Consider the following 15812-nt stretch of genomic DNA (forward strand, 5'->3'; position numbering starts at 1 on the left):
TCAGCTAGATAGGTGCTTGTACTGGTGGTTACTCCTTTTTTTTAAAAAAAAGTCAGATTTTTTTAAAATGCCATATGGCACATACAAACTCTGCATCTTATTGTGATGGAACTCTTGAACTACTTTCCCTTTGGCAGTTTCAGCTTGACAGCATCTCTACAGACTTGAAGCCTTAAGAATTTGCTCTCAAAGTTCCATTTTATTCTTAAACTTTTATACCCAATGGATTATTGATTTAAACCATAAGGAATACTTGGGAAGTCAGAAATTCAATGTAGTACACTAATATGCATGACACCAAACCATTAGAGCCAATACCACCTTCTCTCTGACTGAAAACCAGGTAAGAAAAGATTGTGAAGAACATTTAAGTCTATACTCAGCCTGCATTCCTCTATCATAAGGATTCTGTCCTATTTCTGAATGTAGATTATTTTACCACATCCCCAGAAAGAATAAGGAATCACTAGCTAGGGCAGGATACATAACATTTTGCCTCACAAGCCATTTTAATCTCAGAGCAGTTAAGGACAAGTTATCATGTTGTAGGTCCAGAGTCACGTAGGCAAAAGTGAGGACTGTCTATGCTGGAAATTAGTGTGTGGTGCTGAAAAAGTGCAGCGTTCAAGGAGCATGAGAGTTGATGTTTTGGGCAAAAGCCTTTCGTCAGGAATGAAAATCTGGTGTGCTTTTCCAGCACCACACTCAACCCAAAGTCATGTAGACCAGACCAGACCATACCAAAGATAAATTTCCTTCCCTGAAGGACATAAGTAATCAAGATGATTTAATGGTTGCTGTCATAGTAGGATTTGCCACTCTGACCTCTGGATTGCTACTCCAGTGACACTACCAATGCAACTTCCCATTAAATTTCATGCAGAACGCAATAGTGCAGCCCATGCTGTCCATTTCTTACTCATCTTAAGTATCAATATAAACCTTGATTTCCTTAATGTAGTTTCCAGGCTCAGCCAGACAAACATTACTACACACTTCTGTGAAGAATGAATTCTTCAATGACCATCCTATAGTGTGTTTGCACCCAGAAGTAGAAATATGGTCTAAAATTGAAGATTTTGGTAGAGTACAATTTCTGCCAAGTCACTCCTCAGCCTTTTCAAGAGGGAAAGATCAGATTGTTCTTTTCCTGATAGAATCTCAGTTGTAGTGTAAATCTTTTCAGTATCCATTCTAGATTGTACAGGAACCATATTTATCTTGACATAATACTAGGTAACCAAGAATTTGAACATTAAATTCCTGCAAAACAGTGAAGGCAAAAACTGTCGTATGCAATAGTGGAGAATGGGGATCTAGAATGAGTTGCTAAATGACTCCGATGACTTGTCTCATCTATATTGGGTCTGTAATCATGCTGGTTTGCTGAGGCTGACAGGCAAGACAGGAAAAAACAAATTACTTTAAAATGTGTGTATTAAGACATCATAAACATGCTAGGGTCATAGAATACGACCTTGCTACTGAGCGGTAGGAGTGCCTCGTCAGACAGGGAGATCTCCATTAAAGATGTTAAAAAACTTGCAACATTTATAAAATACAAACTAAGTAAACAAACATTTTTTTGCAAGATGTTAACAGGCCAATTGCAGTCAATGTTATATCTTACTGAGCAAATTCTTGTTTCTTCCCTCTTGGTGTAAGCAGTATTTACCTTAACAGTTAACTGTATTTGATAAATGTGCAACTTACTAGCTTTGTTTCAGAAAAGGTAATAGTTAACTCAAGGTTGATCAGCATCTTTAATTAGACAAAATGGATTTTGTTTACAAAACATAACATGAACTTTAATTTTAAAGTAAACAAAACACATACAAAATGCCACCAAAAGTTCTACCATAATGTAGAAGAAAAACAATTGAATTAGAAGTTTCTGCAAAACATTAAGAAAATATAGTGCAAATTTAAAACACACAGTGGCACTGAAAAGAACAAAAGCAAAAATCGAGTCAATGCAAGGTTAGGTTTCTAGAAGATGGTTGGCCCACATTAAACAAGTTCACTTTACTTTGAGGGATAAAGTAGTTTTCCTTTAAACAAATAATTTGAAAAACTGAAGAGGCAATCTTTTAGTTTGACAAGTTCATACTGGTAGAAATTCAGAATTTGATAATTATTTAGTTGTAAACTTTCCATGTGACTGATGATATTGCACTTACCAAAGTGAACGTATCTGTTTCCAGTTTCTGTGTTCACAAAATAGTGAAAGCTTAATTCTGCAAGTGGAATGTATTAAAACCCACTCATCTGCGTAACTTTTCAAATATCAAAGTCTAGAAGAGGCAAAAAAATTTATAGCACCAGAGATAGGTACATGTGTGACACATCACTTCCTGTATGTCTCACAAACAGGGATTTGGAGTCAATTTTTGTGACCCAAAAGGATTTGTTTTCAGATTTAAGGAGCTGACTAAATCTCTTTCACATTAGCATGCTCCAAAGAAGTATAAAGAATCTTTGATATTTTGAGAGGGACACAACAGCTATAGCTGAAATACTATTTGTCAAACTGCTTATGTTTGAGAACTACTGGAGTGATTAAATTTAAAGTAATCCAAGTCACAGGTCTAACAACTGCATAATGTTCCTATCATTCATGATGACCTGCTGCAGAAAACCAACAAATAAAAACAGCAAACCAAACTAGAAGAAAAACGCTGATCGAAATGCAGCAGCTTCTGAAATTGTAGGTGTTACTGAAAACATTATATATGGAAAAGCACATCTGAAGAATGGAAAACACAACATTTGAAGTCCTGCAGTCCTAATGCAGGAATTGATTAACCAATATTTATTTATTTATTAAGACCTGATCTGAAAGAAGATTGCTATCAGCACTTTGCTCACTGATAAAATTAATTTTATATTGTAGAGTCAGGTAGTAGTCTGTTTACAAATTATCAACCCGTTCTTTAAATACAGTACCTCAATATTCTATTAAGAAATAAGCAGTACCCATTCATGTCATGTAGAAATTCAATGAAGAGGCAAAAGTTATTTTCTTCCAAATATTAAATTAAGCATTATCAAAAAGTACCAAAAACCAAAAGGAACTCATTCCTTTAAATTTCTTTATAAAAATAACTTAATATGAAGTAAAGAAAAATCACTACTTTCTTCAGTCTACAGGTGCTCCTATGAATTTTTGGGGCAATGAGAAGATGAATCTGTATTAAGTACTTCAATCATTGTTCTTTTTGTTGGAAAAATCTCCAATACAGCTGGAAGACTGGAGTATGATGCTGGTAGGCTAAAGGGATGAGATAAATAAATATAACCATAAGTCAGTTCATTAACTTGAATAATTTAAGGTGTTCTTTTTTAAAAAAGAAGAAACTGTACCAGTCAATCACAAACTTAAAGACTTGAAGGGATATGCCAACTGGTTTGGCATCCATTATCAGTTATGACTAAAGCATCACTGAGTTTTGCCATCATTTGCTAAAACTGATTATTATTCCAGGATCATCCTGAATACAAAGATAGCCCCAGCTTCTCCCATCTATACTCTCCTCACTCCATCAACAAGGGTGTGAGGAGCTCATGGATTTATTTGTCACTCAGATTTGATTTATTGTCATATGCTCTAAAATACAGTGAAAAGTATTGTTTTGCATGCTAACCAGGCAGACCATCTCTTACATAAAAATACTGTTGTGGTTCTGTTCACAGAGCTGGGAATTTGTGTTGCAGACGTTTCGTCCCCTGTGAAGCGCTTCACAGGAGGCTCCCAAGCACTGAGGATGTCACCTAGACAGGGGACGAAACGTCTGCAGCACAAATTCCCAGCTCTGTGAACAGAACCACAACAACGAGCACCCGAGCTACAAATCTTTTCACAAACTTTGAATAAATACACTAGGGTAATAAGACAGACTAACTAATCGGTTGTCTCTTTCACTAGCCTGCCAGGCCAAACTTCCTCAAACACAATCCCTCAGGCTTGGTCCTGAACAGACACTTCTTTCCACTTTCTCACCCATCTATCCTCAAGCCTTCTCCAAATACACATAGTTCCACAAGCTCAATTTCCAACACACTCAACCTATTCACATTGATCCACTGACTCAGCATGTCCAACATCTGCTCTGTTTTGCCTTTATTGTAGCTTTTAACACAGTTTCCCAATCTACCCTCACCAATTTACCCTCATAGCAGCATAGTCTCTTTTGTTTAAATTTGCAAGAGTAGTTTCTGATTAAGCTTGCAAGTGAAGTAGTTCAATATAAATGCTGACATTTTGTGGTAATTCTTTCCTGAAGACTCCATTTCAATATTAATTTTCTTGGTTTATATTATCATTACTGTTTGGTGACCTATGAAGAACTCCCAGAGACATCTACACATTTCTTAGTTCCACCCAATACGCTCCTACAATTTTAGAATCAAGGCCACCTCTCAGAAAAATACTAATACTCTCAGCTTTGGCTTTCTTGAAGCCACACATTTACAATGGCTGTCATGTCAGACATATAAACTTCTATTTGAGGTGGAAATTCATCTGATTTATTGTCTGAATGTCTACAGCATGTGCAGAGTTCTTAATGCAGTCTTTATGTTTAATCACTGTCTCTTAACATACTCTTGATAAACTATGCCAAACTCCTATTGCTAAATTGATCTACAGCCTTGCTAATTCCCTATCATTTATTCAATCATGGCCTGCAATATACCTTTCATCCGCTTTAGCTTAAAGCTCTCTCTACTTATGTAATTATATAACTCACTAGAACACCAATCCCAGCTCAGTTCAAGTGAAATCTACCCCAACAGTACAGCCCCTACTTTCTCCAGTATGGGTGCCAATGCCCCATAGATCAAAACTCTTCTTCCACAGCAATCTTTGGGCCATGCATTCATTTCTTTAATCTTTAGTCTATTCAAATTTGCACATGGCTGAAAATATATTCCATAAATTATTACCTTTAAAGCTCTGCTTTTTAATTTTTTGCTAAGCTTCTCACTGCCTGTTCACAATACATTTCTTAATCTTATCCATATCAATGGTACTAACAATTGGATCCTTTTCCTCCCACTGTCAGTTCCTCTCCAGTTCTGAGCAGTTATTCTGAATTCTGGCACTGCGCAGGCAAAACAGCCTTCTGGATCCAGCTTGTGGCTGCACAGAATGATGTCCGCCACTCTTGCTACATTGATCCCTGACACCATTACATTTCCTCTAACTCCTCACAATTGATTAGCTTACTATATCAAGGTGCCATGATCAGTCACACTATGGCCCATGCTCTCCTCCAGACAAGCTGCAAGGACTTGAAATCTATTGCAAGGGGGCTGAGGCTCTCCCATTCTCATCCTCTCACCTCCCCGACTCATGACTAAATTTGCCTATAATTGAACATTGACTGAATCAGATGCTATTAACTTAAGGTGTCTGACTGACTTCTAGAACAAAGTCTACATAACATTCTACCTGCCTGATGCATCAGATTGTTTGTAGCTTCACCTCCAGGTCAAAAACTGAGCAAAAGCTCTTCAAGCTGTACACAACTACTACATATGGTTACTATGAACAGTTATGGCATCCAAGAACTCAAAAATGCTGTATCTCCACCACCCTGCCTTCTTTATGGTAAGTGAATTAATTTTTTTCAATTAGTTTGTAGTTAACATCCTCACCTAACTATTGGCTTCATAATCTGTGCATCCAAGCAGCCCAATGAAGCCTTTATATGTAGATATTTTTAATCAACCTTTTCAAAGATGTTATGATACACCTCTGAAACAAGGCCTACTGGCACAGGAGGTTGGCCACTACCACTGAACCAGAAAAACACCTAGCCTTTATATGTACACTGCTTGCAAATCAATGAGTCAGCTGTGCTGAAGCAGAGAAACCAGATTAACTAATTACAGCTGCTCTTAGAGAGCTTGTATATCCCTAAGTCTGGAAGAAAGTTAACTTATTTTGAATAGTTACTTTATTGCTAAATGAAAAACAAAATATTTTTTAGAGAGATTGACCCTTAAAATTACTTCATTTATGTGATTTCTAGCTTCTTACTCAGTGCAGCTGACTTAAGGTACCAAGACCAGATAAATTTTCACCGAATTCTACAGCAATTAAAGTCAAGACACAAAGCATTGCCAGTTTGTTCCTAAATGTCTTACCTTTTCAAATTCATCCAGTTTTTTCCTATTTTACTGAAAGCCTCTGGACTTGGTGTTGTCATAGCTTCAAAATCTACTAACTGAAAATTACAAAACATAACTTTTAAGATAAGTATTTTGATTATCGAACAAAGAATATACTACGAAGATGAGATTAATACAAAGGTATCCAAACTGAGGCTAAGGGTTGTTTGCAGCCCTTGAAGCCAAGCATTGCAATCATGAAGTTCAGGTATTGATTTTTAGAGTCATAGAGATGTACAGCATGGGAACAGATCCTTTGGTCCAACCCGTCCATGCCGACCAGATATCCCCACCTACTTCTGAATTTCTCACTATCTGAATTTTGTGAAGTTGGGAAAGGCCTGTTTAGCATGAATTCTTCACTAGAGGAGGAATCCTCCAACTGATTGCTTAAATTTATCCATACTGGCAGTTGGAGATCAATGTATAAATGACATGGAATGTAAGTTAATAATTGGTACTCAAAGTATCATGTTATCCACTTAATCAGTGCATGAACTCAAAATATTTCATGAACCCACTTCAAAACTTGTCTTTAATTAATTGATTTTTTTTTTCCAATTAAGTTATTGCGAACAGAACACTGACTACACTATGAAGTAAAACTAATCACAAGCTATTTAACGGAGGTAGCAGGGATCTGAATTAATAGTTTTGTAAATTCAGTTCATAATGTCCTGTGTTTTACATAGTTCACTTGCAAAACAACAATACTGAATTATCAGTCATTTTCAGTGATTTGACTTTTCAGAAAGTTGATTCCAGTGAGCACTCATTTACTAGAAAAATGAATATTTGTTCAGCATATCCCTCCAACTGCTTTAAAATAGATGGAATTCAAATCAGAAAAAAAAAGTGTCATTAGGCCATAAGAAATATCCATAACTCCCCAGCATTGAATGAACAACAATGTGTAGCATAGTGCACCTTGAATGAAGAAAAACCTCCCAAGGCTCTTCACGAAAGCACAAGAGATTTATAAAAAGTGAAGTGAAGTTCTCCCAGTGAGTAAGTAGATAATCTGCAAAGCCTTGTGTTCTATCTCAAGATCAATCTTCAGTCTGTGTTCAGCAAACTAATCTCAGCTGGGGCTCTAATTGAATACAACCAAGTATTCCACGGTAAATGTTTGAGCAATATGCGAGCAACTTTTCTATTTGTTCAAAGCCCAATGAAGCTTTTCAGTTAACCAGATGGAAGGTATAACATTCAACCTGAAAACTTGCAGTGAAGAACAGATGGCCTAAGAAAAATCAGAGATAACCACTAAATTGCATATGGTTTACTTTATTATCTACTGCCATGAACATTTTAAAGAAACACACATTTTTAAAGTTTTTGTAATATGTGATACTAAACAGTCGAGGATCAGAGGATGCACATTTAAGATAGAGATGGACGAGGAATTTCCTGAGGGTAGTGAATCTGTAGAACTCTTTACCACAGAGAACTGTTGAGGCTAGGCCATTAAGGTTGAGATAGACAGATTTTTGATCAGTAAGGGAATCGAGAGTTTTGAGGAAAAGGCAGAAAGGTGCAATTGAGGATTATGAGATCAGCTATGATTTCAGTGAATGGCAAAGCTGATACAATAGGCTGAATGCTCTACTTTCATTCCTACATCTAAACACAAACTTAAAGGAGCACTGTTTCGGCATGCATCCATTTTTCTCCCTTTGTGTCACAAGTCAAATACCTTAAACAAAAATATATTTAGCACATGACAGACTACATTGGTTAAATTCTTACAACTCCAAAGTCAAGAATGGTGTAGTGGTCCATTTTACAATTCAGAAATGCAGCACTGAGGTGAAGACAGTCAGGCAGAGTTACACATTCTGTTTACTTGAGATGGACTGACACTTCTCAATCGGACTCCTCTGAATATGTGCTTCCTTTTCACAGTTCTGCTTTCTCCATTCAAAGCTGGATTAAAAAATCCAATTCCTTGGAGTAAAACCAGTTTTCTCCTCTTTTATATAATAAAGTATCTCTCAGACTGTCCTTACTGCCTCAGTAATGATTGGGATAATTTTCAGATCCTCCAGCTAAAAATGTTTTGTTGAAGATTTACTGCCCAATGATATTGTCAAGCATGCCACAACTTACGTCCTTTGCCATTTTCTGGGCTTTAGATCAATTTGTCCTGACTTCTTTCCTCTACACAGATTATCCCATCCAATGCTCAATCCAATGTTTCCTGACCACCTTAAAACCTGCTTATTAACCCCTATTTAACAACCAAAGAAACTGGCATTCAACTGCAAGTTATATTGATCATTTGCTAGGTCAGGAGTGAACATCCTCATTGTATCGGAGCACTTTTTGATGGAAGAAGAGAGAGATTTGAAAGGAGAAATAGTACGCAAGAAAAAGCACAAATTGACATGCTGACTATTCACTGAAAGATGCCTTGTCAGATCACTGATCACCATTGTGTATTGATGAAAATTAATGATATTAAAGCAGCCACAGATAGTCATTACCACTTCAGCCACAAATCAATTTTCAGATTCTTACATTAAAGTGAAGCATTTCATTAACTAAAGATCTTTCTTACTAATAGATATATTTTTAATGACATCCTGAAGATAATATATATTATGCACACTTTGAAATAAGTTCTGATTCATCCATACCCTTTCTACCCTCACAGCTGGAAAAGGTAATGTTCAGAACAGACATATCACAATGCTCTCAAACTTACCTTTCCTTTGGGGATTCTCCCTGTGATCTCTTTCCCACTAGCCATTAATGCTCCCATGATCACTGAATATGCCACCACACTAGAAGGTAAAGCATATCAGCATTAAAACACAAAAGCATTTCTATATACATGTTAGCTGATCTCAGATAGCAATTTTACAAATCTGCAGTAACAAGTCCTTGAAAGGCAGCTCCAAACTTTACAACTGGCATCTCATCCAGTCCACAAGTGCCCATTTTCCAAAAGAAAAATCAAGGGGCTTGGTCTGCAACTTTGAAGTATAACTGGTACAGATCAATTGGAAAAGACCTTCTAAGAAAATACATTGTTCCCTCTCCATCCCATCTCCCTGCCCTTTTAACAAATACAGCTCAACAGGAAGTCAGTGGGACACTCATTTTTCCAAATAGGAGCAAGTTTCTAATCTTCACACTGATGAAGAAACCGGCATTATTTCTGATAAGGTACAAGTGGCTGACAAAACACCACAGAATGAATGTTCAAATGGTTCAGGAATTAAACAAACAACCACCTTAAATGCTCTTTTTACAACTTATCTGGAAGGGATAACATCTAACAAGCTACTTTGTAAACGCAAGTCTTCTCCCTCAAAATGTTTTAAGTTTATGGGATGTCTCAAACCATTTTACTGTGAATTCAGTATTTTGTAAGAAACATGTGCAGTCAATTTACTCACTAATACATTCCAGAAACAGCATGTGAAATGGCCAAATATTTTTTTTTATTCCACAGGAATTGGGCACCACAACCTAGGCTGCCATTTAATGTCCATCCCTAATTCCCCTCGAAGCTGCCTTCTTGAACTGCAGCAGTCCATGTGATGTAGATACACCCACATTGCTTTTAGGCAGGAATTCCAGGCTTTTGTTCAGCAACAATGACAGAATAGTTTTAAGTCTGATTAGTGACCATGCAGGTGGTGGTACTCCCATGGACTTGCTGCCCTGATCTGTCTGTGTAGGAATAGGAATTTGAAAGGTGTTGCTTTTTGTGTTATCAATCGAGAGCCAGAATAATTTCTATTTTGCTTCATCTAATCTTTCAATCACAAGAGGCAGATGGAACTTCAATTTAATATCACATTCAAAAGATGGTACGTCAACCAGTGCTCTCACTCCCTCAGCACTACACAGGTAGTATCAGCCTAAACTTCTGTGTTCAGATTCAAAATCTGAACTGGTCACATTGTGAGTCAGGGATGAAAGATCAAACCTGATGTATGCCTAAACTTCTCATTTTCAAGGTACGTATTTATTGAGTTACTTTCTCCTTTAGACATTTAAAAGACAAAAATTATACTCTACTAACCTGGATCCTCTTGACAAAGGCATTAGATTGTAAAAGTAATACACCAAGGAAAGGATAAGGTTGCACACAGCATCTGCTTCCTGATTCAAAAGAGAAAATAAAACCAAATTATTTCTGAACAGAGAGGTTTTAACTGATTAAAGACAGAGATGACGCAGAATACTTAATGGGCACAGAAGGTGAACAAGTTGACTCTGGGTCTCATTATTTATCTTTAACAGCACTGTAGATATATCTGCCCCCCACAGACTGCAGCAGTTCAAGAGGTGGCTCAACACACCTTCGCAAGGGCAATCAGGGATCGGCAATAAGTACTGGACCAGTGTTGCCCACACAGTGTAAACACATTTTTAATATGTATTAAGTAAGCTGTTCAGATATACTTGAAAGCAATTCTGAAGTGACCTAAATGCTCTTTCCTTCACCTCTATTCAGCTCACCCACCACAGTATGGTACATAGAATTCTGAAGGAGGGTCAGGGACTCAAAATGTTAACTCTGTTTTCTCTTCAAAGAAATTTCCAGACCTGTTGAGTTTATCCAGCACTCACCTTTACTTGTTTAGGGTATATAGGAGTTTAATCTATTGGTTTATTAATATATAATATCATTGCAGTATACTAGTTTTCCAATCACCCACACCACTGAAGTTGCATGATTTAAAACAATATTCCCATTTTTAAAAAAAAATATTCAAAAACTTGAGAGGTGATGGCAAAATGGTATGATCATTGGAATAATAATCTAAGAATCGGAAAGGTTTGGAGGGATGTCAGCCAGCAGCAAGCAGATAGGATCAGTTTGATTTAGCAATGTGTTCTGCATGGACTAGTTGGACCAAAGGATCTGTTTCCATATTCTGTGACTCTGTATTCTGGGGACTAGATTCAAACATCACCGGGCACGATGCTGAAATTTCAATTTGATAAAATTCTGGAATTAAGATTCTGGGAAAAACCCATCTGGTTCACTAATGTTTACTGGGAAGGAAAAACCATCCTTACAGAGAGTCATAGAGATGTACAACATAGAAGCAGACCCTTCGGTCCAACTCGTCCATGCTGACCAGATATCCCAACCCCATCTAGTCCCACCTGCCAGCACCTAGCCCATATACCACCAAACCCTTCCTATTCATATACACATTCAGGTGCCCTTTAAATATTACAATTGGACCAGCCTCCACCACTTTCTCTGGCAGCTCATTCCATACACGTACCACCCTCTGTGTGAAAAAGTTGCCCCTTAAGTCTCTTTTATATCTTTCCCCTCTCACCCTAAAATTATGTCCTCTAGTTTTGGACTCCCGGACCCCAGGGAAAAGACTTTGTCTATTTATCCTATCCATGGCCCTCATGATTTTATAAACTTCTATAAGGTCACCCCTCAGCCTCCAATGCTCCAGGGAAAACAGCCCCAGCCTATTCAACCTCTCCCCATAGCACTAATCCTCCAACCCTGGCAACATCCTTGTAAATCTTTTCTGAACCCTTTCAAGTTTCACATCAGAGACCAGAACTGCACGTAATATTCCAACAGTGGCCTAACTAATATCCTGTACAGCCACATGACCTCCCAACTCCTGTACTCAATATTCTGACCAATAAAGGAAAGCATAGCAAACGTCGTCTTCATTATCCTATCTACCTGCGACTCCACTTTCAAGGAGCCATGAACCAAGGTCTCTTTTTTTAAACCACACTCCTTAGGACCTTACCATTAAGTGTAAAGGCCCTGCTAAGATTTTCTTAGCCCTGCTGTGTATCTCACATTTATCTAAATTAAACTCCATCTGCCACTCCTCAGCCCATTGATCCATCTGATCAAGATCCTGTTGTAATTGAAGGTAACTTTCTTCGCTGTCCACTACACCTCCAATTTTGGTGTCATCTGCAAACTTACTAATTGTACCTCTTATGCTTGCATACAAATCATTTATATAAATGATGAAATGTAGTGGACCCAGCACCGATCCTTGTGGCACTCCACTGGTCACAGGCCTCCAGTCTGAAAAACAACCCTCCATGACCACCCTCTGTCTTCTGTCTTTCAGCCAGTTCTCTATCCAAATGGCTAGTTCTCCCTGTATTCTGTGAGATCTAACCTTGCTCACCAGTCTCCCATGGGGAACCTTGTCGAACACCTTCCTCAGTCCATATAGGTCACATCTGCCGTGCTGCCCTCATCAATCCTTTTCGTTACTTCTTCAAAAAACTCAATCAAGTTTGTGAGATGTGATTTCCCAAGCATAAAGCCACGTTGACTATCCCTAATCAGTCCTTGCCTTTCCAAAATTTTTGACTCTGATTTCCAGCATCTGCAGCCCTCACTTTCTCCTCGGCACAACGAGCTTGGGTGAGTGAGTGGCAAGTAACATTTACACAACATCAATTCCAGGAAATAACCATCTTCAATGGCATTACCATCACTGAATCTATCACTATCAACATCCTCAGGATAATCATTGACCAGAAACTGAACCCTGGGCTACCATATAAACAGTGACTACAAGAGCAGATCAAAGGCTAGGAAGCCTACAGCGAATCACCTAAAGATTCCCCAAAATGTGTCCACTATCTACAAGGCACAAGTCAGCAGTGGGACACAAGACTCCATTCATGCCTGGATGTTGCAGCTCCAACAACACAAGCAGCTGCACACCATCCAGGACAAAGCAGCCTGCTTGAGTGGCACCACATCTACAAGCATCCACTCCCTCCACCACCAATGCTCAGTAACAACGTGTACCAAAATAACAAGATACATGACAGAAATTTATCAAAACTTCTTAGGCAGCACCTTCCAAATCCATGAATATTTCTGTCTAGACGGAATGGCAGCAGACGCATGGGAACACCACTCCCTGCAAATTCCCCTCCAAGTCATTCACAATCCTGATTTGGAAATATATCACTGTAACTTCAGTATTGCTGGGGCAAAATCCTGAAACTCCTTCCCAAAAGGTACTGTGGGTCTACCTACAACATGTGAACTGCAACAGAAGAAGAAGGTAGTTCACCACCATTTTGAAGGGAAACTTAAGGATGGGCAATAAGTGCTAGTTGAAAAATGTGTTGCTGGAAAAGGGCAGCAGGTCTGGCAGCATCCAAGGAGGAGAATTGACGTTTTGGGCATAAGCCCTTCTTCAGGAATTCCTGAAGAAGGGCTTATGCCCGAAACATCAATTCTCCTGCTCCTTGGATGCTGCCTGACCTGCTGCGTTTTTCTAGCAACACATTTTTCAGCTTTGATCTCCAGCACCTGCAGTCCACACTTTCTCCTAATAAATGCTAGTTGTCAGTGACACACACATTCCACAAATTATTTCTTAGAAAAATGATCTAAAGATAAACCTCAAATAAAATTAAACAGTGTCACTGTTAGAAAATAATGAAAACAGCAAATGGCAAAAACCAATGAAAAAGGTAAACATTCAGTAAGATTTAAATGCTGTTGCTTTGGATGTACAATTAGATTTACACGCATTTGATGTCAAGTCCACTTTAACATTTCACATTTGTTACCAACCCAGTAATGCTTCAAATGAAACTGGTTCCTTTTAAAAGAAAATCATGGGAGCTGAAGTGATGGACTTATCTTTAGAGAATGGAATTCCTCATACTCAACTCTAGACAACTCTGCAAGCCTACACATAGAATGTACAAAACTAAGACCAGTCAGAAGCCATCTAATCCAAGTTAACTGGTATTGGCTAGTTAAAACTGTTGCTTTGCTACAAGGTGTAGCTAGAACCCAACAACTTTGAACCTTAACACCCCATACCCACATAGCTCAAAAACTGGTGACAAACCACAGGAAATTAGGCACATAGGAACCCTACACATCAGAGTGGCTTTGTGATTATCTAGGATGGCGATGGATTTCTTTGGTAACCCATGCTTGATGAATAAAATGTTGCAGCCAGCTCGATATGGTGAATGGTTTAAATAGCTTATCTGAAATGTTAACTTTCAAGATGGTTGTTTTGAGGGAATGCAATTTGAGATGTTTTATCATGTACCAATGAAAGATTAAGACTTTGGGAATTTATGTCCATCTTTTGACAGAGGAAACCATCACCGCCAGTCCACTGTTGACCGGAAATATTCTTAAAATCTTCAGAATACATTTCACACCTCCAGAAATTCTGATTTCAAGAGAAACAACATTGTTTGTTCTTACCCCAAGCTCAGTGGAAAGTATCAAAGCCTTGCCTTTGCTGTTCAGGTCCTTGTACAGTGCTTCTATTTCATCATGATATTGCTGAGTCCGCTCTTCTGTTGTTTGGGTTTCCACAGAAAATAGCATGTTGCCAACTCTGGTGATAAAATAAATGACAGAGACAGCATTGAAAGGAAGGAAAACTGGATCTTACTTCTTAATCAATCACAATCTCACAGAATATCACAATAATCACAAAAAAATTCCAAAAAGTGCTTTCTTTGCAAGCAGTACAACAATGCAATATTTTTCTTCTTCCCAAAGGAATAAGTCAATTATGAAAAAAAAATGAAGCTCCAAGGACTGCAATGGCACATATTCCTGATCAAGGGCTTATGCTCAAAACGTCAAATCTCCTGCTTCAACTGTTGTGTTTTTCCAGCGCCACACTTTGACATATTGTTCTTTGGACTACTATGATCCCAGCTAATGGTGCTATTGACCAAGTCAGATCCAGGAGTGAAACTTGACTTAACAGATCTTTTATTTAGTTAATGTGGTGATTAGTCATAGAAACATTTTCACGAGACTGCAGATTTTCTTTAACTACACAGAAGAAATTTATTAAACAAAAAGTTATGTAAACATAAAACGCAGACAGAATGATCTTAAATCACACAGCACAACATTTCATTTATTTCCTGACACCATTCATGACACTTCAGTCTACAAAAATTGGACCCAAATCTCAACTGTTCAGGGTTCGTACTTAAATGACCCCTTACTGTTTCTTTGCTATAGACTTCAGACATGAATTTGATGAGTACTTTCCAAGTCTGCCAAAAAGAGCTTCTCACAGTTCTGAAAGTCAACATTTTCTCAGTTGTCATAACCTCCAGATTTCAAGCCAGTTTCCCTGATTTGGGTTTTACAGGCTGAACCCTTCTGCTGAGATGACTTGTTCCCTGAACTCCTCTTAGGAGAGAAACTAAACTAGCTTTTAAACCTAGCACTGGTGTCTTCTGAAGTGGATTACAAAACTTGCTCAATCCTTTGAAAACAAAGCTATTACCTTGAAATGTTAATCTGCTGTCAGAAGCCAGTCATACAAACATCTTTCCATTAACACCACAGGGGTCTGCAGTCACCTGATATCTGACAAAATGCTGTATTTAGTCACTGTTCCAGAAAGGACTCTCTGACTTTGTTTCTTTAAAAAAAAATCCCTTCACAGAAATACCAATACAAATGTGTCTCTATTTCGAAATCAAAATTCTGAAAATATTAACAGATATAAATTACACAACTTTCATCACAGAATGTGAAAATGTATCCTATAACAATGTACCTCCAACCTAACCCCAAAAAATGTACACAACTCTTCATTAGACTGACACCTACATTCTCTACACCAGCTTTCTCATCCTTATATTATAAGCAA

At 38.0% G+C, this 15812-nt stretch overlaps 1 protein-coding gene across 2 annotated transcripts in view; it reads right to left on the bottom strand.

The window, feature by feature from the left end:
* Window positions 1-1781: 1781 nt before the first annotated feature.
* Window positions 1782-15812, bottom strand: part of ttc13 (tetratricopeptide repeat domain 13) — a 63028-nt gene continuing 48997 nt past the window's right edge. For both annotated transcript variants that reach the window (XM_072580405.1, XM_072580406.1), the window contains exons 19-23: window positions 14393-14528; window positions 10211-10290; window positions 8882-8960; window positions 6151-6230; window positions 1782-3271 (exon numbers count right to left, since the gene is read on the bottom strand). In XM_072580405.1, the coding sequence (XP_072436506.1) occupies window positions 3157-3271; window positions 6151-6230; window positions 8882-8960; window positions 10211-10290; window positions 14393-14528 (490 nt within the window). In that variant the 3' untranslated portion in view covers window positions 1782-3156. The remainder of the gene's footprint in view (window positions 3272-6150; window positions 6231-8881; window positions 8961-10210; window positions 10291-14392; window positions 14529-15812) is intronic.

This window comes from Chiloscyllium punctatum, chromosome 11 (genome assembly GCF_047496795.1).
Source record: "Chiloscyllium punctatum isolate Juve2018m chromosome 11, sChiPun1.3, whole genome shotgun sequence".
NCBI classification, from domain to species: domain Eukaryota; kingdom Metazoa; phylum Chordata; class Chondrichthyes; order Orectolobiformes; family Hemiscylliidae; genus Chiloscyllium; species Chiloscyllium punctatum.